The 24,873-nt window shown below is 36.5% G+C and overlaps 1 protein-coding gene across 2 annotated transcripts; it reads right to left on the bottom strand.

The window, feature by feature from the left end:
* Window positions 1-402: 402 nt before the first annotated feature.
* LOC129261412 (transmembrane protein 272-like) lies at window positions 403-18,779 on the bottom strand. 2 transcript variants are annotated; one of them, XR_010293770.1, is made up of 7 exons: window positions 18,517-18,779; window positions 15,681-15,756; window positions 7,472-7,588; window positions 5,817-5,876; window positions 5,112-5,330; window positions 2,351-4,450; window positions 403-1,161 (listed from the first exon to the last, which is right to left on the bottom strand). XR_010293770.1 is itself a non-coding variant. In XM_064100410.1 (6 exons), the coding sequence occupies exons 1-6, from the start codon at window positions 18,517-18,519 to the stop codon at window positions 4,218-4,220; spliced, it is 708 nt and encodes a 235-aa protein (XP_063956480.1). In that variant the 5' UTR covers window positions 18,520-18,756; the 3' UTR covers window positions 403-4,217. The 2 variants fall into 2 exon arrangements, 1 of the variants encoding a protein (XP_063956480.1); XM_064100410.1 differs by having other exon boundaries at window positions 403-4,450; window positions 18,517-18,756.
* Between the last annotated feature and the right edge of the window lie 6,094 nt (window positions 18,780-24,873).

The raw sequence follows: 24,873 nt of genomic DNA on the forward strand, positions 1-24,873 counted from the left end.
CAGCATTGTTTATCAAAATGACTGTCGGAACTGAATCACCCATCTTTGGGTCTTTTCACACGTGAATCTTGAATCATAAATGATGATTGCTATTGTAACCGTGGCTGTGATTAGTGTTCTTGATTCTAATCATGTTCTAGTTTGGTTTTACACGTGCTCGTCATTAGCCTTATTTTTAACTGAAATCATCATTCAAACTACGATTTTTTTTTACCGTGTGAAAAGGCGGTTTGTTGGGCCTGTTTAGTTTAGCCTATCGAATGTTTTAGATATCAAAACGCTATCAGATGATTAAATATGCCCTTGAGGAAGATGGCATTCATTGTTATTTCCATTTTTACTCTCCCATTTCATGCTTCATTTGGAGCACAGCTATACAAAGAATAAGAAACAAAATACATATAAGGATAGACATATGCAAATGTTTATTTGTTCATCAATAACAACGTGTTAGAAAAAAAAACCCTGTTAAGTATGACATGAAATACAGACAATGTAGATATTTTACAAAATATTTACTTCAATTATTTTTTCAATATTATGCTGACGCGGTGAAATCGCCATTACTCATACGAGAAATTCATGTTACCAAAAACGATCTTAGTTATGTGTTGCACTGGTATAAAGTATTTACAATAATTTGTTAGGTATTACCTACACTGCAAAAACTCCGGTGTTGATTTAACACCAGCCCGGAATTTATATATGTCCACACAAGAGAAGCATTGAAACAACACCAGTTTGGAATCAAACCGATGGTGTTTTAATACTAATTGGTGTTGTATAAACACATATCTTGTGTTAGATTAATACCAAAGCGGTGTTTTTTTAACACTTCTCTGGTGTGGACATAATATAAATTCCGGGCTGGTGTTAAATCAACATCAGAGTTTTTGCAGTGTACACTCTTAAAAATGTTGGGCAACATACTGTCCACGCAACAATTGGTTAAAGATTTATCCAATTCTGGGTAGTTTTAAACCAATAATGTGCGCTTTGGGTGAAAACTACACAGTATTGGTTGAAAACTACCCAGAGTTGGATACAATTTTTAACCAATTGTTGTGCGGATAGTATGTTGTGCGGATAGTATGTTGTTTCCCAACATTTTAAGAGTGTAGTTCCCACTGCCATGGTTTGCACCACGATTGAAACGGTGGTCTTAAGCCCCTTTCACAATTGACGTACGACCATTTGCGACCTTTTGGTCGTGCGACAGGCTGCAACAGGCATCAATCGCTAGTCATCTCATAAGATCGCACAGAGGCTTTCACAGTTGCAACATCTGTCGTACAACAAAAACAACCAGTAAACACCGTTGCACGAGTAAGTCGCATATGCTCTTATTGTGCTCGTGCGATCACATGCGAGTGTTGCACGATGGATTGCGAGTGGAACGGTCGCATACATGCGAATGAAACGGTAGTGCAATGTTGTAAGCTGTTGCGATCGGTCTTGCAACAGTCTTATGGCCCATATTATTATCGCAACCAGTCGCAAGACAGGTCTCTGTACATTTAGGTTGCTTGCACATGTGCAAGTGTTGTACGACCTCCAGTCAAGTAAATGCGACTACTTAGTTGTGCCACCTCTCGCACCAAGTCGTACAACGTTGAACAACACTCGCACGATGATCGCCCGACCGATGGTACGACCCCGGGTACGGCCTGATGCGAGTGAATCGATCGTATTTGATCGCGTTCGGATTTTGAACATGTTCAAAGTTCAGATGTGACCATTCACGACCACCTCGAGTTCGTGCGACCGTCTACAACGACTGCGAGTGCTCGCAAGACACCAAGAGATCGATCGTGCAACAACAAGAAAAAACTGTTGCAGGCGGTCGTAAACTGGTCGGACGTCAATTGTGAAAGGGGCTGAACGGTCGCATACATTCGAATGCAACGGTAGTGGAATGTTATAAGCTGTAATTTCGATCGGTCTTGCAACAGTCTTATATTATCGCACCCAGTCGCAAGACTGGTCTCTGTAGGTCTCCAGCACATGTGCAAGTGTTGTACGACCTCCAGTCGACTAAATGCGACTATACTTAGTTGTGCCACCTCTCGCACCAAGTCGTACAACGTTGAACAACACTCACACGATGATCGCCCGACTGATGGTACGACCTGTTGCGAGTGAATCAATCGTATTTGATCGCGTTTGGATTTTGAACATGTTCAAAGTTCAGATGCGACCAGTCACGATCACCTCCGACCACCTCGAGTTTGTGCGATTGTCTACAACGACTGCGAGTGCTCGTAAGACACCAAGGGATCGATCGTGCAACAACAAGAAAAAACTGTTGCAGGTGGTCGTAAACAGGTCGTACGTCAATTGTGAAAGGGGCTTTAATCGGCGAGTAATTGCAATGATCGTATCAGGACGTATAAGATCGTATCAGATCAGTCGTGGCAATCGTATTGATCGTAGAAAAATATTGTATTGTTACACAATTTTCGCGATCAGTTACGAAAGGCCAATCGCGACAGAGGGAACGGGGAATAATACCTCGTTCCCAGCACTATCGTAAGGGTGCAGCTGGGCTTATACATCATGGATAATAATCTTTACTGTAAAAACACATAAGGCATACACTGTACAATGAGATGAAATTAAAATATACTGTAGGTAAATAAGTTAACGATAAAGGTTATAATACACGCCTATCACCTTTTATATCGACATCCAAATTAGGTGCTGTTTTTAAATCTTAAACAACATATCATATCCCAATGTATCTCTTCAAACCATGTTTTTGTTCATTGTAAACCACACATCGTGCCAACTCAATCCTATTATTATAACAACAAAAGAGGGGTGGAAACCTTTAACCAATTGGGTGACACGACAATTGCTCCTGCGACATTTGTTCTGGTCTTGATATCTCAGAGGGCATTTGGTTAGAGTTATGATTGTAATAGAGTTTTGGGTTCAGAAGCATGTAAAAATAAGGATAAAAGGTTTATTTAGTTATGGAGGTTGGAGTTTATGTTTGGCTTAACGTGAAGATTTTCCTTCGGAGCAATTGTCGCCGGAGCACATCTCATGGAACCGGAAAATGAAACTATGGAAATAAATTGTGGCTAGAGATGATGCCATCCCATCATGCAGCGGCTTGAAAAGAGCCCTTGAAGGGACCACCTCTTCGAGGTTTCAATGTCGCTGTGTTTAATATTTTATTTAAGAGTTGGACCGAATTCAAGTTCCATAAATATTGTAATAATCTTCGTATTGCTACGTGCTAACTGAAAGACGTGTGGTCCTGGTGCATTAATACACAACAAAATACCATAAATACATTATTTACAAAAATAAAATGCTACCTAACATAAATATCGTGATTATCAATAGGTTAAAATAAATTTAAATGTGATAAGGAATGCGAGTATTTTGCCGCTGTTGTTGTTGTTCACGTACCGACATATTGATAAGTGAAAGAAATGTCAAATTCTACACTCAGCCGTATGAAATTCACGGGGTTGTAGTAGAACTTCAAACTATACAACATTTCGCAATCCCTAACTGGGTGATATTGTCAGGAGTGATTTTTCCCTTTCATTTTGGAAGGTTTAAAAGGGGCCCTTAACCAGGGTCCGTAACACAAAAGTTAGCAAGTAATCGTACGCTTGGTTTTCACGATTGATTTTACATTGTAGTCAATGGAATCAATCGGAGAAAACTGTTCTACGATCACTGCTAAGCTTTGTGTGACAGCCCCAGATGTGCTGTTGTTCAGGGCCGCGGAACGGTTTTGAAATTGGGGGCCGAGTAGAATGTGGGGAAGGGGGCTACTAGCCACGCAAAAAATCACCATCAGATAGTAAGTTTTACGTTATGCACACAGAGGGGAAAAATGGGGCTGAAGCCCCTAGCCCCACCCCGTGATCTCTAAGTTGAATGCTTCTTGTCACTGTTCGTCTTATTATTAATTTGTGACCATATTAAGAGCGTGATCAAGAATGAGTTATCAGTTCTGTCAAGCATATACAACGTACGTTGGTTTCGTGAATACAGTAAAAGAGACAAAGCATTAATTCCCTTTTGTAAGCGAAGAGAGACTACTACAAAAAAAGGACGCTACCATCATAACATTGGTATAAAGTGGAAACATTATAAAATTTTCCCTCCAGGTTTACGACTCATCACCATTAACGAAATACTATCTTCCATCTAACCACCGTCATTATATCGATCAGTGCAATCAAACGATCGAACTAGGGGACATCTTTCTTTTCGGCCTCAGAGGATGCACCGGTTGCCGCACCAGCCGTGGCACAGCAGCTGGCCATGCAGCCGATACAGCAGCCGCAGAAACAGAATAAACCTGCAATGATGTAACAGACCGTGGTCACCCAGAAGGCAAAGTAGTAGAGCGTTGGGTGGCAGTAGTCATCGCTAGAACTGTCCGAGGTGTTGGGCCTGTAATTCGAGTAGATCCATACATTTCCTGATGCAAAGAAAACACAAGGAAAGGGAATAATATATAGAGAGATTGAAATGAAAATATGTTAAAATGTAGCTATTGTTACGATCATCGTACGATGAATTAGTCTTCAGTTTTAGTTGCATGTACAGGCTACTACATTGTATCCTCGTTACTTATGGCCATCGGAAATGGCCAAAGACATTGCGGCGATCATGCAACGGTGTTCGTGCGCTAATCGTACGAGGTCCGGACGACCATGCCCTTGCGCTGTTCGCACGATGTCCATGTGCTGATCGTGCCATCGATTAATCTAAGGGCTATACGATTTTGAAAAATCCGTGTATATCTACGTTAACAAAATCGTACACCCTATCTGTACATAAATCCGTAAGAAAATTGTACAGAGAACCTTGCGACGCGATTCCCGTGACGCAGTTATAAGGGGAAAATGTAATGCGTTGGTGCAGAATATCTGCATATTCAAACTCTCGGTAGGCAATATCTGTATAATATTCAACCTCTAGGTAGACAGCATCTATATAATATTCAAACCCTAGGTAGGCAATATCTGTATAATGTTCAAACTCTAGGTAGGCCATATATATATGATATTCAAACCCTAGGTAGGCAATATATGTATGATACTTAAACTCTATCTAGGCAATATCTTTATGATATTCACCGGCAATGAAAAAGGCGAAGCAGAACATTCCAAGGAGGTGGCTGAGTCCGCTCTCTACTTTGTTTGGTGTAAAGTCGGCCTGTTCTTCCTGAGGAAGTCTTGATTTCTGGAACCTTCCCTTCAAGTCAATCAATGATTTCACAGTGTAAGCTGCTCCCATGGTGATCAGATAGATAGGAATGAGGTACTCAACAGGACAGTCGTCTATGTAAATGGACCCTGACAAAAAGAAATAGTTTTCATTTTTGTTAGAGCAAAAAATTGATTATGTATTGAGCAAAAAATATATCAATTATTATGTTCATTGGATTATTGAGGTCTGTATGATTTAAATTCTATAATGCCCACCTTCAAGAGGTTTATCGATCGATAATGTTTTATTGACCGATTTGTTATGGGATTTTCATTTTGATAGTCGTTCAGATTGAGCGCCCTCTCTCGGTGATTTTATCATAATTCTATGAGTGACCTTTCAAAAGCTATGATATTTTTTATCCATAATTGAAAGAAATATTAGGTAAGTTAAATTGCATCCTGACAATTTCTTTACATTGCGTGCTTGAGATGTGGTTTTATACCATATACGGAAAACAATATTTTTGTCGATAATGGTAATAATGATTAACAGAAAAGAAAGAAAGAGGGGGCTTAGAAAAATTGTGCATGTCCATGCCTGACTCACTTTCCATTGATGTTTATACTTACCGATGACAATCATTGTGATGGGAATTGCAAGGATCATTGCCATGAATAATGTCACCATAACTATGGAAAGAAAATAAAATGAATGATTAATTTCAAATGATAATACTTAGCTGAACGGTGAAATTCAGGACTGCATCGATGCTACATATAAAAAAATATAATTATCTTGACAGGAAATTACATATTTGTTGTTGAGAAATTCTTTGCAATTAAGATAGAAGATTCGCGTATTTCTGTGGCAATGTCATATCAATTCATTTGCTAAAAATTGCTCAATTATTAATTCAATTATTCATTGTCAAATTCGTTTTATCTATTGCCCTCCTCCATACCGTAGTAGTAGTAGAGACGCGGGTGCAAGGGGGGGGGGGCAAAGCAAGGGGAGGATCCAAGATTTTCCAAAAGGTGGGGGGAATTTTTGTACAGAAAAAATATTAAGAAGCCAAAAAAGGTCTTCATTCCCAATCTATGGGCAAGCAACAAAAAAAGTCCTCACTTGCGTATACACGTTTTCAACTTAAAATATTTCTTATGGCTCTCAAAAGGGGGGGGGGGGTGGCATGGGCCGATTTTGCCTCTACCTATATCCGCAACTGGGCAAAGTGGGTATTTTTTCGGCTTTTCAACAAAATTTGCACTGAAAAAATCGCAACGTTTTATTTATTTTTTTTTTATTTTTTTTATTTATTTATCTATCTATTTATTTATTCATTTATTTATTCTCCACTCGTGGGTTGGATGGCCCTCTTCAGCCACAGGCTGTTCTTCTGAGGGGTCCAGTGGCCACGTTTAAAAAAATACAAACATACAATAGTAAAAACAAATACATATTTAAAAGAAAACATAAATCAACAACAAAAGTAATACACACACATGTAATCTTAGACAAGGTAAGGTAGGACTACAACTTCTACAAATATGAAAAAATACATCAAACATATTTAAAAAAAACATTTTGAGAAAAGAGTGATGATGAAACCATTTTCTTTTTTGCTTGGTATTTTTTCTCCGTTTATTGGTTAATAATGGTAATCTTTTTTTTATCCCCCCCCCCCCCCCGTGCGGTCCATTTTTGGTAATTTCTTAAACCACCATTGATATTGAACCGCGTTCAGCAATACATTTGTGTTTCTGTGTGTCTCCAACAATTTGAAGAAGTAAAAAAAATAATTGCAATCTGTCAGCAACCGTTCGTATGTGTATTCAAAACTATTTTAACAGAGGGGAAGGGGAATGCATTATTACGCAAGCCGTATTTTCAGAGTCTGAGCAAAGTGAACTCGCAGTGAAGAATTGGAGATTAGCTTTGGGCTTTAAGATTATAGTTCAGGGGAAATGGGACCATGCACCCTTGACAATCTCGAGAACCCCTTTGTTGGACGGGGACGGGGGCTGTAGCTACTTCATAACCCCCCCCCCCATCTCCCCCCGTTTCCTTTTCTTTCGCTCTCTATCTTTCTTCCAGAACCGTTTATCTGGCGACCGTTACATAAAGCTGTTCGTTGAGTTACGCATGATTTACGCACGGCTGATATAGTCACTTGTAGATGGTGTTAGCACCTACGAACGCGTTCAAGTCATGCATAAAGTCGTGCGTAACTTTAATTACGAACAGTTTTGTGAAACACGTACCCTGGATCACCAATTAAACTTACATGTGCTGAGCAGGATCCTAGCGACGGATCCGATGAAACTGACAGGATTGCTGTTTTTCTCTCTCTCACTCTGGATCTGGCCGAACAGAGAATTGTAAGATGGTGGACCGGTGGGATCTAATGAAAATATAGAAATAAAAAATATATAAAGTATATAATATCTCACGGACTGCCGCGCTGCCGATGCTTCCCCATCTACAGCGAGTCAGCGCTAGTCTGAAGAAGCCTATAGAATAGAGTAGGCGAAATCTCACAAGGTAAAATCGAAATTGATTGTGAAAAGATGAAAAATTGTTTGATTTAAATATAGAAATGAATGTAAAACATATCGTTAGCATTTCTCTTAAATAATAATCATTGAAATTGGTTTTGCATAATCATTTTCGAGCTCTTCATCAAACACGAATATGCCCTCAAATGATGTAATGAATCTTAAAGCGTTCATGGGGTTTAAGGACACAGTTCATTTGGGCTTTGATCCGTTGCGCCAGTTGCCTGCATTCTTGGAATTACGATCATTTCTCAGAGACACCTCTGCGATACGTCTAGATGTGATGAATCACATTGTAATTGAACAAGTCTTCGTGATTTACAGTCTTTTCAGTTTCTTAATCACGTCCATATCGTCTCCTTAACCCCTCTCCCTAAGTACAAATAGGGGAAAACCTGTGAAATTCCACCGGAGGCCCGGGAAATTGTAGGTAGGGAGGTAGACTTAGGATAATGGATGCAGATTTCCTACTACCAATAAATTAATTTGGGTAGCAAGACCATCTGATACCATGAGAAATACAAGCTTGCCAGTTTGCTAAAGGCTTTTGGCTTTTTAGACATAGACAAAAAGACCATTCATCCATGGCGTGTAATTAGGCCTATACGTCACTCGGCTTCTAATATGAACATCACATTAGATATCGTAAGGTCTTGTCGAGTCGAAGACTACCCCGTTTATGCAAGGGCGTGCGCCGGGGCGGGGCGTACCTCGGAAAACTCGTCATGAGAGGTAAAAAAAAAAAAAAACACACACACACACACACACAATCTGTCAGGGGGCATTCTGCCCCCCCCCCCCGGGGACGATACAGTATATAGTGGTGTAATGGGTAATGTCTACCCTGCTAAATCTTTTTTTTTTTCAATTGTATAATTCTTCCACTGTTTGGATTGCTAAACCTTTATGGAATTATTGACGTGTATCTCATAATTAGAATGCATGTATAGGTCTGCAGGTTGAAATAAAGACGGGAAGCTGAATATGTAACACATAAATGTATTACAGAGCCATGGTAAATTGTTTATGAGTGACCGTCATGTGTTTTGTGATATATAGATTGTGTACTAGTAATATAGATCACTTTGTATTACAATGTGACCCTGTATATTGTGCAGATTGGATCCGATAACACGCACGAGTACACACGTAAAAGGGCATCTAAACGTTTGTGCTTGGATGCTCGCAGATAAATATTGATTTGTAACACAGTGTTGCACAAAGAGGCATTAAATGCAAAATACTAGTAATCTAACACTGTAATATTATAATAGGACTACATGTACATGTGCTTACACACTCTATAAATAACAAAATTATAAAGCATAGCATTTGATTGAATAATGCTATATTATCCATTTTTAATAATGAAATATTACACTGCATGTTCACGTATTTATGCTGGTAACATGGTCCCTAGGAAGCGGAGGTGCTGGGGTGCTGAAGCACCCTCTAGTCGTCTGTTCAATCTTGGAGCGTAACTTTTTCTTTTTTGCTTGTCAATTTAATTCAAAACCAGCTACCCTTATTTCATTAATCGTTCCAAGGGCCCTGGCTATAGTAAATACGGTAAATAATTGGAAATAAAATTGTATAACGGGTCGGCTATCGATCCATCGGCTTACAAAATAATGCAAACGTGTAATCTAACAAGATATTTTTGAAATTTGGATACAGTTCAACTATTGTCAATATTTTTTTTTATTTACTAGATTTCAGGGTAATATTGATTACCAGGAGCGGTAATTAAGATAGTTGCGGATTGATTGAGGGGGGTCGCTGAGAGGACACGTGTCCCCACGCGGGCCACGCCCTTCATAAAGTTGGCAGTGGGACCCCCTGTCTGACTCGTCGAGAAAGTTCTCGAAGACTTTTTTCCATTAAAAACCCTGCCTCATCCCTGATCACGGTAACCGTGCTAGAGCCGGGGTAATGGAAACATTGTTTATAAAGCGCGCTTTATAAAATTTTGTATCGTTATTAATATAAGATGAGTGACTCGTAATAAGTGGCGGATTCAGACATGGGGGCACTTTATTTAAACAAAAACCAAATGAAGGATGTTTTTAAAATTGTGGGATCCATAAAAAAATTAAACATAATTGAAAAAGACAGCTTCCCTAATTTGCTTCTCTCAAAAACTGAGCCCCGCATGAGCTACTCTCCCTTCCCCTATAATACCACACCCATTTTACCACTTGAATTAGCCGCTGACTCCTATGACTTTGAATAATACACTGTTTAAAATATTGGGCAAAATTTTTACCAGCACGAGGGTAATATGTATCCAACCAATTTGGGGCAGTATTTTACCCAATGCGGGAAGCATATTGTCCAATAAGGTTAAAAAATAAGCAGCAATTATTTTTAAATGAGCAAAATTTCCATCACACTGGATGCCCAAATAATGCCCAAATGCCCAAATAAAATGCCCAATGTTGGTTGGATACATAATTACCCTCATGGAGCATTTTTACCCAATATTTTTTTAGAGTGTAGAGCTGAAAAAAGATGAGGGAGAAAAAGACAGAAGAATATCGTATGTGGAAAGACGATTTTTTTTTCTTCCTTGTCTTGTCTAGTAACCTGTGTGTCCCCGTTCTTTGTACCACATTTAGCTTTCGTTCTTGTGCAGTTCTGTTACTTTCTCCAAGCTCTGCTCAATTTTTTTTTCTTTCTAGTTGTCAATAATTACGCAACTTATTTATCTTGGACCCTTCAACATTTTTTTTCTGATATTATCCTCATATTTGTGGTCGGTCACTGATTATGGATTTTAAGTAGGCCTACTTATCAGTAGGATAAATTCATTGGAAAATTTTACAAGGAATTAATATTTTCATTAAATGAATATCATAATATTAACTCGGCAAATATTCGTGAAACCTTAATAAATCTAGTAGGTGATATAACTAGACTAATTCAGGTTGTTATATGAATATGTTCTTAAAAGCGTTTGATTGACGTTTTTGTAGCGGATACGAAAGATGTAATGAATACTAATTTTTTATATAGACCATCTGGCCACAATTGACTGTGCTGGTATATACGAAGAGTGTCACTTAAGAAATTATACATCTACTTAACAGATGTCATTTTGAAGCATATCGGTGCATTAATTCATAATGAAATTATATGGAAAGTACAATGTTGTGGCGTAAAATACGTGACCGAGATCATCATGTCATGCATTTATAATGTTATTTTATCAAATTGCACTTTTCTTGATGATCTTTTCTAATTTCATTTTTTGTTTAACATAAATCCATTATGTATCTTACGCTGCTACCAACTGTTTAGGGTACATCTCAGTGTGTTCAGTTAAGTAGGGGCGGATAATGACGATGAAAGTTCTTTCAACATGCAAATCAAATTTGGTATTAATCATTGCAATATCATTATTATTTGATAGATTTTAGTTCCTTTGAATCTATATAGAGTAAAGAGAAAAGTAATAATGACGATTGGAATTTCCAAATATGCACAATTAGGTTATTAAAGGAGAATCCCACCTTCGTCTTAACAAGTTATTAGAGAGGAGAAAATAAGTGACACATAATGGTGAAATTTTGAACGAAATTGTACAAGTGTTTAAGAAAGTTATGGCTGTATTAAAATTGAGATCCCTAAGACAATGTAAATTTCAAATGGGCAACTGGGTAAGTAAAATGGTAAAATATGACAAATTAGTGTTATAGGGACAACTTTCCCCCATGCCGTGTACTTCTTACAAGCATTTATTCCCATGTGGCAGTATATTATGACCGAGGTAGCATATTGTTTCAGTTCTTATGGAACTTAAAGGAGAATGAAACTCTTGGAGCAAGTTAGCTTTTGTGAAAGCAGAAAAATCAAAGAATAAGATCAACAAAAGTTTGAGTAAAATAGGACTAGCAATAGAAGAGTTATGAGCATTTGAATGCCGAGATCACTAATGCTATGGAGATCCTCCCATTGGCAATGCGACCAAGATATATGATGTCACAGATGAACAACTCTCCCCTTTTGGACACTGAAAATATACCCCAAAACATATCTTTTTGCTCATTCTAATCATAATTATGACAAACGATTCATCAATGATATAATGTTGTGAAACCTCTGTACTTGTCCTCTCATAAAGAGAACACCTCACCTTGTGATAGACTCTATAAAAATGAGAATATTTAAGTGAAATAAGTACTAAAGTAATGAGGGAGTTGTACGTGTGTGACATCATAGATCTTGGTCGCATTGCCAATGGGAGGATCTACATGGCATTAGTGATCTCAATATTCAAATGCTCATAACTTTCTTATCATTCATTCAATCTTCCTCAAACTTTCAAAAATATGTTTCTTTGATTTTTCTCTTTGATATGGATTCAGCTGGTTTCAAGGGTTTCACTCTCCTTAAAAAAAAATAGAATTTAAAGTAATTTTTTTTGGGAAAATGACATATTAGCGATTTTATGTATTGGAGTAAACAGAAGAGTATTTTTTGCCTTACATCACTATGACATCACCAATGAGGCCCATTTGAAGTATCCATGAGAAGAGATGGGTCAAGATTCCAAAGTTTTACATCTTTTAGATATTCATAACTCTTTTTTATTTTTTATTATTTTTATTCTTCTTTACTCTGTTTTATTCTTTGTCCGATATTAAAGGAGAATGAAATACTTGAAATCAGCTGAATCCATATCAAAGAGAAAAATCAAAGAAACATATTGTTGAAAGTTTGAGGAAGATTGAATGAATAATAAGAAAGTTATGAGCATTTGAATATTGAGATCACTAATGCCATGTAGATCCTCCCATTGGCAATGCAACCAAGATCTGTGATGTCACACACGTACAACTCCCTCATTACTTTAGTACTTATTTCACTTATATTCTCACTGTTATAGAGTCTATCACAAGGTGAGGTGTTCTCTTTATGAGAGGACAAGTACAGAGGTTTCACAACATTACATCATTGATGAATCGTAAAGTCATATGATTAGAATGAGCAAAAAGAGATGTTTTGGGGTATATTTTCAGTGTCCAAAAGGGGAGAGTTGTTGATCTGTGATATCATAGATCTTGGTCGCATTGCCAATGGGAGGATCTCCATAGCATTAGTGATCTCGACATTCAAATGCTCATAACTCTTCTATTGCTAGTCCTATTTTACTCAAACTTTTGTTGATCATATTCTTTGAATTTTCTGCTTTCACAAAAGCTAACTTGCTCCAAGAGTTTTATTCTCCTTTAAAATGTCACCTATACTAGTCTGGTTTTTCCTCTAAAAACAACAATCACTTGGATAGGATTCCCCTTTAAATCCCATTATAAACATGATGCTTCGTGTGCACTTTGTATATTGCCTTTATTCTTTTATGAGTTAATTATTGGTTTCGTGTTTTGTGAGTGATACCAAAAGGAATTATGAACTATCAATTTCTAAACAATGCATGCGTCGCTTTTGTTAAAGGACAAGTCCACCCCAACAAAAAGTTGATTTGAATTAAAAGAGAAAAATCCAACAAGCATAATATTGAAAATTTTATCAAAATCGGATGGAAAATAAGAAAGTTATGACATTTTAAAGTTTTGCTTAATTTCACATAACAGTTATATGCACATCCTGGCTGGTATGCAAATGAGGAGACTATGACGTCATCCACTCACTATTTCTTTTGTATTTAATTCTATGAAATATGAAATATTATAATTTTCTCCTCATTGTCAAGTGATACAAGGATTAATTCCTCCCTGAACATGTGGAATTAGCATTAATACTATATGGTTCAGTCAAATTGGTCCTTATTGTCAAATCTATAAAAAATGAAATATTGTATAATTCAAACAATGAAAAACAAAAGAAATAGTAAGTGATGGACATCATCGACTGACTCACCTAGTTGTGCATATCACTGTTTTGTGAGAAATAAGTGAAACTTTAAAATGTCAAAACTTTCTTATTTTACATCCGATTTTGATGATATTTTTAGTGTTATGCTTGTTGGATTTTTCTCTTTTTATTCAAATCAACTTGTTGTTGAGGTAGACTTGTCCTTTAAAAAATTCAGAAATAGATGATAAAAGGTTCGGTGTAAAAATGGCTGAGGAATAAATGTCTTCTCTTCCTCCTTTTTTATCGGTAAGCCTGGCTAACCTTTGGATCAAAAGAACCAGCCAGATGGATAGGAATGTCATAAAAAGATGAATGAGAACAGTGCATTTTCATTTTGTTTCTGATAAATTGAATGAAAAAATGTCTGTCGTTTGATTTCTTTTTAAAAGCCATCACGGTACTCCTCCACCGAATTCGTAAATAACGTTGTTAGGCAGATGAAGACATAATGATAATAATGATGAAATGCCTAACCGTGACATGCACTTCAGGCAAATAATAAATGACTAAGCACCACATATCGCTGTATTTCATGTTTACTAACGATAACGAAACCGAACCGATGTGTAAAACATCACTTATCGCAAAAAAAATATGTTAGTGGAATGATAACTACTATTACTCCTGATAGAGAAGTCATTTATGCCTCTGCCATATTTACCTCTGCCAATATACCTCTGCCAATTTTTACCTTTGCAATATTTACCTCTGCCAAATTTTCTTTGCCATTTTTACCTCTGCCACTTTTACCTGGTACCTATAACAGTATAATAAAACGTTGCTGAATTCCTGTTTCGTTTTTGTTAGGGCACACTATGCGCACACTGAGTTATGTATTAACTTATGTGCCCCTCATCACCTCATAAAGGTAGAAGCTGTTTGTATTTTTTTTTAATCATTTCCATTATCTTTTAAACGAAATTCATCACCTTATCTGTTTGACTGATAAGCATTATCAATATTAGCGGTCAAAAATACAAAAGGGGTTCATAACGTCTTTTAAAATGGAGAGAACGCCTAGATGTCTTTCTTAACACCCAGCATTCAATAATTCCTTTCATAATTTTATACAATTTTATTTTTCCCCTTAAATGCTTCTTTACTCATATTTGTATTTTGGTGCACTTACATGTATATGTTGATCTTTCATATGTTTAAACGATCGTATACTGTTTTATGACAGAAATAAAATAAACACGCAAATAAACAGAACAACAAACATACGGCAACCATAATAATTATAGCCCTGATTATTATCTCTGGTTTTCCATCCACCATATTGAAATAAAGGATTATTTCTTTACAACGTCGTGGTTATACCAAACAACCGCAAAACAAATGTCACATGCTAAACGAATTCACATGTCACGAGCTAGATCTAATGCGAAATATAAAACCGCATGCAGTTTATGGTTATGATTTTAATACTGATCGCTTTAATACGCTAAGAACATAATATGGTACAAACAGTATAAACGATTTAGGGCTTATATATACATTAGGGTGTCGCCATGGAGGGGGGGGGGGATGGGGAAGACCCATCCATACATCGATAAATTCTCTGCTGTTTTCTTATATATATGCCATTCACTTTTTCATTCATATTTTTTAGAGAATTTTCATTCATATTTTCCAATCAAATAATATAAAAAATAAGGCATGTGCTGAATAATAATAATGTCTTATAAGGCACTAATTTATACAGAGAGATGCGGAGCCGTATTCTTATTGTGGGAGTGGTTATTAATATAAACCTAAGGTGCGACTTCATTGTTCGATCAAGAGATGGTGATAGGGCGAATCAAGAATGGATCTTTTCTCCCTTTGTCAATTCTTTTGATAAAGTATAATCTAATCTTCATATAATATAGATCTAGTCCTAAATCAATTAGATATATAGGCGACATATGTCAGTTTTTTCTATACACTGTAATGGCAAGTGAATTAGAATTAAATGAACGTGTTATTTACAAAAAATGTCCTTCGTCGATGGTGTTATCATAGTTATTGTTATTTAGAATGAAAAATAAATACATCATAGACTTATAGCACAAACTATACCTTGTTGCGTGGCTTCATAAGACGGAGGGGCGTTGGGGTCAGTCGCTGACATCCCGATAGATGCTTTTTCTTCCGCCTGTAAAAAAATATATATATATAACGTAGAATGGTTGGAAATAAACGACATTACCAAAAACGTCAATTTTAACAATATAATTATTATACAAATCAAGTTCATATATATCTGTTGGATTGTGTAAAATCAACCAATTGTATTTTATGGTTAGAATCTACCATGGCCCTGGGATGCGGGGTACAGGGGGTGCGTTTTATTTTCAATAGTCAGCACCCCCGTGAATTCTGGTATGTGTTAAAAAAATGAGAATTGTAAGCAAAATTAACTATATTTTGTAGTTGAACCTTTTTTTTTGTTTGGGGGGGGGGGCTTGTCAAAGTTACATCAGCACCCCCAGTAAAAAAAAACAAAAAACTTTCCCAGGACACTGGAATCTACAAAGTTTGAAGAATGATAAAACAGGTTATCGTTCCATGGCCGTTGTGAGAGTTGGGGTGGGAGCAGTTACCTTCTTGCAGAAATGAATAAGCCCGATCTGTTTCATTGCAAATTTGTGTACTAATTCCTGTATTTCTTTTGAACATGGAGGGGGGGGGGGAATAATTTGATAAGTTTGGTCACTTTGCTCCATCGCTTGCATCGTATCACGGAAAGAAGTTTATGCCCCCCCTCCTGTACATCTGAACGCCTGGAAAGAGAGTAGATCTTATCTCGTCTTTTAACTCGGCAGCACGTCACACCTAAATTCTCAGTACTTTTTTTTTCACATTCAGACCTGAAAACGTGCATGACACAGCACTTTTTGTAATCACTGACGTGATCAATATATTACTAAACAAAATGACTAAAAGGGAGAAACGCGAGCTGATTTTTTTTCTCTTGTCCTCTTCTTTATTTCTTTTTGTTAACTAATTCCTATATTTCTTTTAAACATGGGGGGACCAATTTGATAAGTTTGGTCACTTCGCTCCGTCGCTTGCATCACGTTCGGAAAAGAAGTTTATGCCCCCCCCCCCCCTGTTCATCTGAGCGCCTTAAGAGAGTATAGATCTTATCTCGTCTTTTAACTCGGCAGCACGTCACACCTCATTAACCTATGCCCCAGATGAAAAAAAACACTTAACTTAGATCCTCCCGATTCCCTACTTTATAGTTGAGTCTCTCGCTTCATTTGCTCGCCTCTCTCCTACCCCCTCTCTCTCCCCCTCTTTCTCTATCTATCTATCTATCTATCTATCTATTTATCTCTCTCTCTCTCTATCTATCTATCTATCTATCTATCTATCTTTCTATCTATCTATCTATCTATCTATCTATCTATCTATCTATCTATCTATCTATCTATCTGTCTATCTATCTATCTAATCTATCTAATCTATCTATCTATCTATATCTATATACATGTATCTATCTATCTCAATCTATCTATCGCCTGTCTGTCTATCTATTTATCTATCTATTTATCTATCTATCTATCTATCTATCTATCTATCTATCTATCTATCTATCTATCTATCTATATATCCATCCATCCATCCATCCATCCATCCATTCATCCATCCATTCATCCATCCATCTATCTATCTATATATCTATCTGTCTATCTGTCTGTCTGTCTGTCTCTCTGTCTCTTTCCTTATTCTCCTTCTCCATTCCCCCTCCCTCCCACCCCCCTCTCCATCCTTTTCCTCCACTCCTACCATCTCACCCTTTCTAATTCTCTTCCCTCTTCATCCTCCAGCTCTCTCAACCCTTTCCCGTCTCCCGCCTCTACGCATTTCTTTTACGCTTTCCGGCTCTCTGAGTCACGTTCATTCTACTCGTTCCAATTTCCGAACCCCACAGTACTTCGCACGTAAACAACCATTATCAAAGTGTGAACTTGAACTGAAAATAAACACGAGCAATGACAAAGTACAAGTTACTGACAGAATACTCATAAAACAGTCGAAGAAAAAATGTTCCCAGTTCGACTTTGGCTATTTTAGCCATACATACAATGGTAAAACAATCATGATCGAGATTGCCTCTTTTTGTGTCTCATACTGTATTTTTGAAAGCAGACCAAAAAAAATGAAGAAACAATCACCTGCCTCTTCTCGGGGAACACATTCTTTTTAATATTAATATCCCATTCCCTGTTTGTATAATCATAATGTCCAATTCTTTATTTTTAGTTTTACGACTGTCGTAAAACTAAAAATATGAGATTGTATACACTGAATCATTGTAAACAATTATAACGTTTCGATATTTAATTAGTTTATCACGATTATTACGTACTTTCAAAATCCAAAAAAAAACGATCAGGGACATGCAACAGGCTTGGAATGATAGCATTTAATAATTAATATTTCGCTTCTCAATCGCTATTATATTAAAAACTTTAAGCCTACAAGGTGATAGATAAGTGCCAAGTAAGCTAGACCGAGCGTATAAGATATGAATATATTCTTTTTCTAAAATTCAATATTTTGATAAAAATAAGTGAGAACTATAAGAAAATGACGGTAGACCTATATATATATATAACACGTACGCCATATGCTTCCGATCACTCACACGAGCATGCGAGGTTAGCTTTACTTCCGATATGCTTCCATTCATATTGCATAATAAGGGCATAATATCAACAATGACTTGCACTTTTCCGTTGCGTCTGTCTCGAGGTGAATAGATAATCAAGGTAAGCCTTGTAATTTCTTCGTACGCCTATAAACAACTTTGGATTGCCACACATACTTCGTAGTTTTATATAATCATGAACATTGGGCAGTTCAATCTTCCTACTACTACTAGTAGTCTACTTAATTGACTTACCATTTTTGATGGATTATGGATGCTATTGCAGACAAAATGTATGAAATGGGCGTGGTCGGGGAGAAACTAACCCAGGTAAACTTGCGATGATGGAGACTGCAGCACAACTCAGTCGTCTCGCGATATATATCACTTCTAACTTGTATGCTATTGGCTGTGTACGCACTATGTACCTTTGTTGGGACCTATGGTATTATGCACGTAAGAATGCGTACTGTATCGTGCGGCGTGAACCTACTACATGCAAGGATTTACCTTTTGTTGGTATATGGTTGTTTAGCAGCAGTACACAGCGCACCAAAAAAAATCACAACATCAAAGGATGGGCATTCAACCATGAATGGGTTATACATAAAACACTACGTTTGCTTGAGTTGCTTGACCCCTACAACGTAAAAACGCATAGGACCAGTCTTTGCTTGTTTTGCTCTCTTGCAAAATTTGATAGGTCATTATGTGCTGCGCCAAAAGGACAGTGGTAGAAAGGAATGCCTTGAATGCTCGAGCGTCCGGTCAGGGTAACCGTGCTAAAGACGGGATGATATAGTACGCAGCGCTGAGAAATATTTGTAATAAGCGTTTATATGTTGCAAATTGTAATTTGCGAACCGAAAAAGTGTCGCACTAAAAAAATAATGCGAAGCGCGATTTTAGTGATGTCGTTTATTCTACATTCATGCCTGAAAACGGGAAATTCTCAGTACAAAAAAAAGTACTTGTAGGAAATCATTTTCAGGATTCGTATCAGGCTCACTAAACAAAACTGACATTAATTTAGGCAAGTAATCCGAGCGCGAAGCGCGAAATGATTACTTTTTCTCTCTGAAATATTCTATCTGATAAAAAAGGAAGGCCTTTACAGTGCGTATAAAAAAAAACGGGACAGATTTGAAAAGTCTATAAATTTTTTGTTTCAAATCATGATGTCTATATTTTGGTGTTAATAGGTGCTCTGAAGTCTTATCTTTCAAATGCCATTAAAAAAATAAGTTTCGTTCATGCTTGAGCGAACACGGAATGTTTTTGTCTGGGGTTAAAAAGGAGGCTTGCGCCAAAATGGCATAAAATGATAAATATGATGATCGGACCTCTTGCTAATCAGCAGACTTCCTCTGAAACTTTTCATTATCTTTGCCATATAAGTTTCAAATTATGCGATCAAAATTCATTTTCAAACCTATATATTTGCTTGAATTGTTCTGTTGTTTCTTTTTCATATGTTCTCTTTTAGCTTTTTGAATATTCCTTCTTCAAGCAAAAACAATTTTTTTCAACCGAAGTATGGGAGAGTGTGTATTTTTTTTCATATCCTTTCATTGTGTGCTACAAAGTTTATGGTGCCTTTTGAACAGTGCCATACATATGGGCGGGGGCTCGGGGATGCTCCCCCCCCCCCTCAATAATAAAACATCATGACCAAGAAAAAAGTGGAAAGAAAATAAAAGGAAAGATAGAAAGTAAAATATATTATTTTCTGAATATTATGTCGAAATCTATCACAAAATTTGTTATTGTAATAAAAAAGTTTAAATATTTGCGTGCTCGCTTCGCTCGCTCACAACTTTTTAATACATTTTACCCGATCATTCCATATCTTGCTCCTTCAAAATTGACTCAATACACCATTGCCATTGAAAGACATGAATCCCTTCCTGTTTGTCCTGTCAAGCATATAATTAGATTTGGTCAAGGAATCAATAACCCCTTGAAAAATTGATTCATGTCTTTTAAAGGTACCATAACATATTGTTTCACATAATAAAAGGATTTGAATAATTACAAGTTTTCCCAATTAATAATGCAAATCTTCTTGCTTGGGTTGACAAAAAGTCTTCTTTTCTTACTTATGAAGGAAAATTCAAAGTTAAAGGGATGGTCCGGGCTGAAAATATTTATATCTCAATACATAGAGTAGAATTCACTTAGCAAAATGCCGAAAATTTCATCAAAATCGGATAACAAATAATAAAGTTATTGAAGTTTAAAGTTTAGCAATATTTTATGAAAACAGTCGTCATGAATATTCATTGGGTGGGCTGATGATGTCACATCCCCACTTTCCGTTTTCTTATGTTATTACATAAAATCATATTTTTTTCATTATTTCATACTTGTGTGAATAATATGTCTCCCTTATAATGAAATAAGTTGCAGCAATATATATCTAATGCAGTAAATCAGTTGTCAATCCAATATTTTCTAGTTCTTGGAGGAATTTTTTTTGAATAAACCTAATTTCACATCATAAAATACAAAAGAACAAGTGGGGATGTGAAATCATCAGCCCACCTAATGAATATTCATGACGACTGTTTTCACAAAATATTGCTAAACTTTAAAATTCAATAACTTTGTTATTTGTTATCCGATTTTGATGAATTTTCGGCATTTTGCTCAGTGAATTCTACGCTATTTATTAAGCTATAAATGCTTTCAGCCCGGACCATCTTTTTTAAAAGAAGTTTAAATGAAAAAAACAAAATAATTCAAGTAAATAAATTTGACAGCATAATTCCAAAAGTATGGCACAGGTTAAGAGGAGGTCTGCTGATTAGCAAGAAGTCTGATCATCATATTACTCATATTCCGCCATTCTGGCGCACGCCTCTATTTTAACCCCGACAAAAACGTCCCGTGCTCACTCAAGCATGAACAAAATTCTTAATTGCATTTCAAAGATAAGATTTCAGAGCATCCATTAATCAAACATCAAAATATAGATATCATAATTTGAAACAAATTTTTATAGACTTTTAAAAACTGTCCCCTTTTTTATACGCACTGTTTACGTATCTCACTCAAAAATGCGAGCACAAAGCGCGATTTGATTTTTTTTCACATTCAGACCTGAAAACGTGCATGACACAGCACTTTTTGTAATCATTGACGTCATCAATATATTACTAAATTAAATAACTGAAGGGAGAAGCGCGATCTGATTTTTTTCTTTGTCCTCTTCTTTATTTCTTTTTGTTAAGGCCGCCCATATGGCTATAGGGGAACAGCCGCTTGGCCTTATGAGTTTTAAAGTAGTGAAAAAAGAGAAAAAACGGATGGGGAAAAGAAGATTATAGGCCTGTCAAAGAGAGACGTATGAATCTATGTAATTCAATCATACCCAAATTTTTCAACTGAGGCAAAAAAAAATACCTCAGCATTATTTTGGTTGTCTTGCCCCCCCCCCCCCCCCCCCGTCCACATTCAAACTGGCACTGGTGTCGCCTTGCATAATCAGACCGGTTATCATTATTGCACTTCAACAAAATGTACGAAGGGCAGTTTCATTTAAACTATAATCGAAAATATTATATCAATAAAAATGACGAACGAAAGAATCTTTAATATATCAAAGTGGTATTTTTATTTTCCATTGGTTCGTCCACTACTTCTTTTTTTTCGAGTTTTCCGTCCTTCGAAATTCCAAAACTGTGAGACATCATGAGGCCGATTCTTACAGTTAAATTATTCTTTTATTATTTTTTTATCTGTAGGCATAGTAGATGGCATATCAATATTCGATCCACTTTTATACAGCTGTAACTTTGTCAATGTTAAATTCAATGAATAATAAATATCTGAAATATTCTAGTACGCGCAGTTATTTGCCCTGAACACCAATTCGTCATGTCGTGGTCATGGTTATCTTGATTTTTTTTTCAATTTCAGAAAATTACTAAGCAAATACATTTTCATCCTTGTTCAAATAAATGGTTGGTATAGAATATGAAAAATGAAAATTGCAACAAAAAAAAATAACTTATTTCTTGAATTATCTCCATAAAACAACGCATGTAAGGTTTTGATTTTTGAAAGATAATTTACACACTCAAAATCAAAAGAAGATGTGAATGTAAAATATTGTATGCTAGTTAGCACTGTTTGGATTGGGTATTTGCAGACAAGAGCGCATTTACGCCATCAACAATTTTGATGTCGCATTAACAAAAGTCCCTTTACAAATTCGAATTATGGTGCTGGTCCTGTAATGATTTTTTTTTCAATATCCTTTCCTAATACGTATCTTACTCAAAAATGCGAGCACAAAGCGCGAGTTGATTTTTTTTTCACATTCAGACCTGAAAACGTGCATGACACAGCACTTTTTGTAATCATTGACGTCATCAATATATTACTATACAAAATAACTGAAGGGAGAAGCGCGATCTGATTTTTTTCTCTTGTCCTCTTCTTTAAAGGCCGCCCCATATGGCTATAGGGGAACGGCCGCTTGGCCTTATGAGTTTTAAAGTAGTGAAAAAAAGAGATAAAACGGATAGGGAAAAGAAGATTATAGGCCTGTCAAAGAGAGACGTATGAATCTATGTAATTCAATCATACCCAAATTTTTCAACTGAGGCAAAAAAAAATACCTCAGCATTATTTTGGTTGTCTTGCCCCCCCCCCCCCCCCCCCCCCGTTAACATTCAAACTGGCACTGGTGTCGCCTTGCATAATCAGTCCGGTTATCTTTATTGCACTTCAACAAAATGTACGAAGGGCAGTTTCATTTAAACTATAATCGAAAATATTATTCATAGCAATAAAAGTGACGAACGAAAGATCTTTTAATATATCAAAGTGGTATTTTCAGTTTCCATTGGTTCGTCCACTACTTTTTTTTCGAGTTTTCCGTCCTTCGAAATTCCAAAACTGTGAGACATCATGAGGCTGATTCTTACAGTTAAATTATTCTTTTATTATTATTATTATTAAATTACTAAGCAAATGCATTTTCATCCTTGTTCCAATAAATGGTTGGTATAGAATATGAAAAATGAAAATTGCAACAAAAAAAAGAAATAACTTATTTCTTGAATTATCTCCATAAAACAACGCATGTAGGTTTTGATTTTTGAAAGATAATTTACACACTCAAAATCAAAAGAAGATGTGAATGTAAAATATTGTATGCTAGTTAGCACTGTTTGGAGTGGGTATTTGCAGACAAGAGCGCATTTACGCCATCAACAATTTTGATGTCGCATTAACTATTAAACGTCCCTTTACAAATTCGAATTATGGTGCTGGTCCTTTAATGATTTTTTTTTTCAATATCCTTTCCTAAATTCAATATTTTCTTGGAACGATGTATAGTACATCTACGCGTTCTTTCCATTATGACATCATGAAGGAGTGCCATTATCCTATTACGTAATCCATATTTGTTCGCATCAACACCATCCCCACTTAAGAAAAGCTCCCAATAATGAGGCGTGTTTGTTTATAGTTGGCTGCTATGGAATATTCATTCATATCTGTTTATAAAAAGACACCAAGCGTTGACTTAAGACCAGATAATGTGCATCATATTAATGGTGATGTAATATAATATGCCCAGGCCTATTAGCAAATTTATTCGTCAAGTTGAAAATAAGACGGAGGAAATCGCAGATGTAATTGGGGAAAAAGTTTAAACATGTTGAAGAAGAAGAAGAAGAAGAAGAAGGAGGAGGAGGAGGAGGAGAAGGAGGAGACGAAGAAGAAGAAGGAGAAGAAGAAGAAGAAGAAGAAGAAGAAGGAGGAGAAGGAGGAGAAGAAGGAGAAGGAGGAGAAGAAAAAGGAGAAGAAAGATAGGAAAAGAAATGAAAAAAGGGTAGGAAGGAAGGAAGGACGGAAGGAAGGAAGGAATGAGAATAAGCTTGGAAGATCAGGAGTATCAAGAGGAATTAATGAAGAAGAAAAGAAGATGGAGGAGGATAAGCAGGAACAGAAGAATAAGGGGGGAAGAGAAATTACACGAAGAATCTAGGAGTGAGAATGAGAAAAGGGGAGGGAAAGATGATGATCACTTTGAAAATAGATGTAGTATCGTATCTGCCAGGAATGTATGGTGGCCCTGAAGGGACATCGCAAACAGACCAAATCGCGAATATTCACGACGAAATTCACGACGTCGCCAATTTCGTCGTGAATTTCGTCGTCAATTTGAATATTCACGACGAAATTGGCGACGAAATTAACGACATCGTGAATTTCGTCGCCAATTTCGTCGCGAATTATTCACGACGTCGTGAATTTCGTCGCCAATTTCGTCGTGAATTTGTTTTGCTTGCCTGGGCGGTATGCGGGTTGAAACCAATTCGTCTGCTGCTAATTCCTCCACTCACAACAGGGTCTACATTCATTTAGTCTAATGCAATTCTGTCCATTAACTTTTCGCCTAACAACCATATGGTCCAATAACCATTTGATCCAGTCATCACTTCGTCTAATCACCAGTTCGTCTATGACCATTTCGTCTCATAACTAGTTGGTCTAATATCAATTTTATTTTCCTTAATTTCGCCCAATTAACACTTAGTTCAATTAGACCAAATGGCATATGGAATAAATGGCAATTGGATCAACTTGGTTATT

The sequence above is a fragment of the Lytechinus pictus genome, chromosome 5 (assembly GCF_037042905.1).
Source record: "Lytechinus pictus isolate F3 Inbred chromosome 5, Lp3.0, whole genome shotgun sequence".
NCBI lineage: Eukaryota > Metazoa > Echinodermata > Echinoidea > Temnopleuroida > Toxopneustidae > Lytechinus > Lytechinus pictus.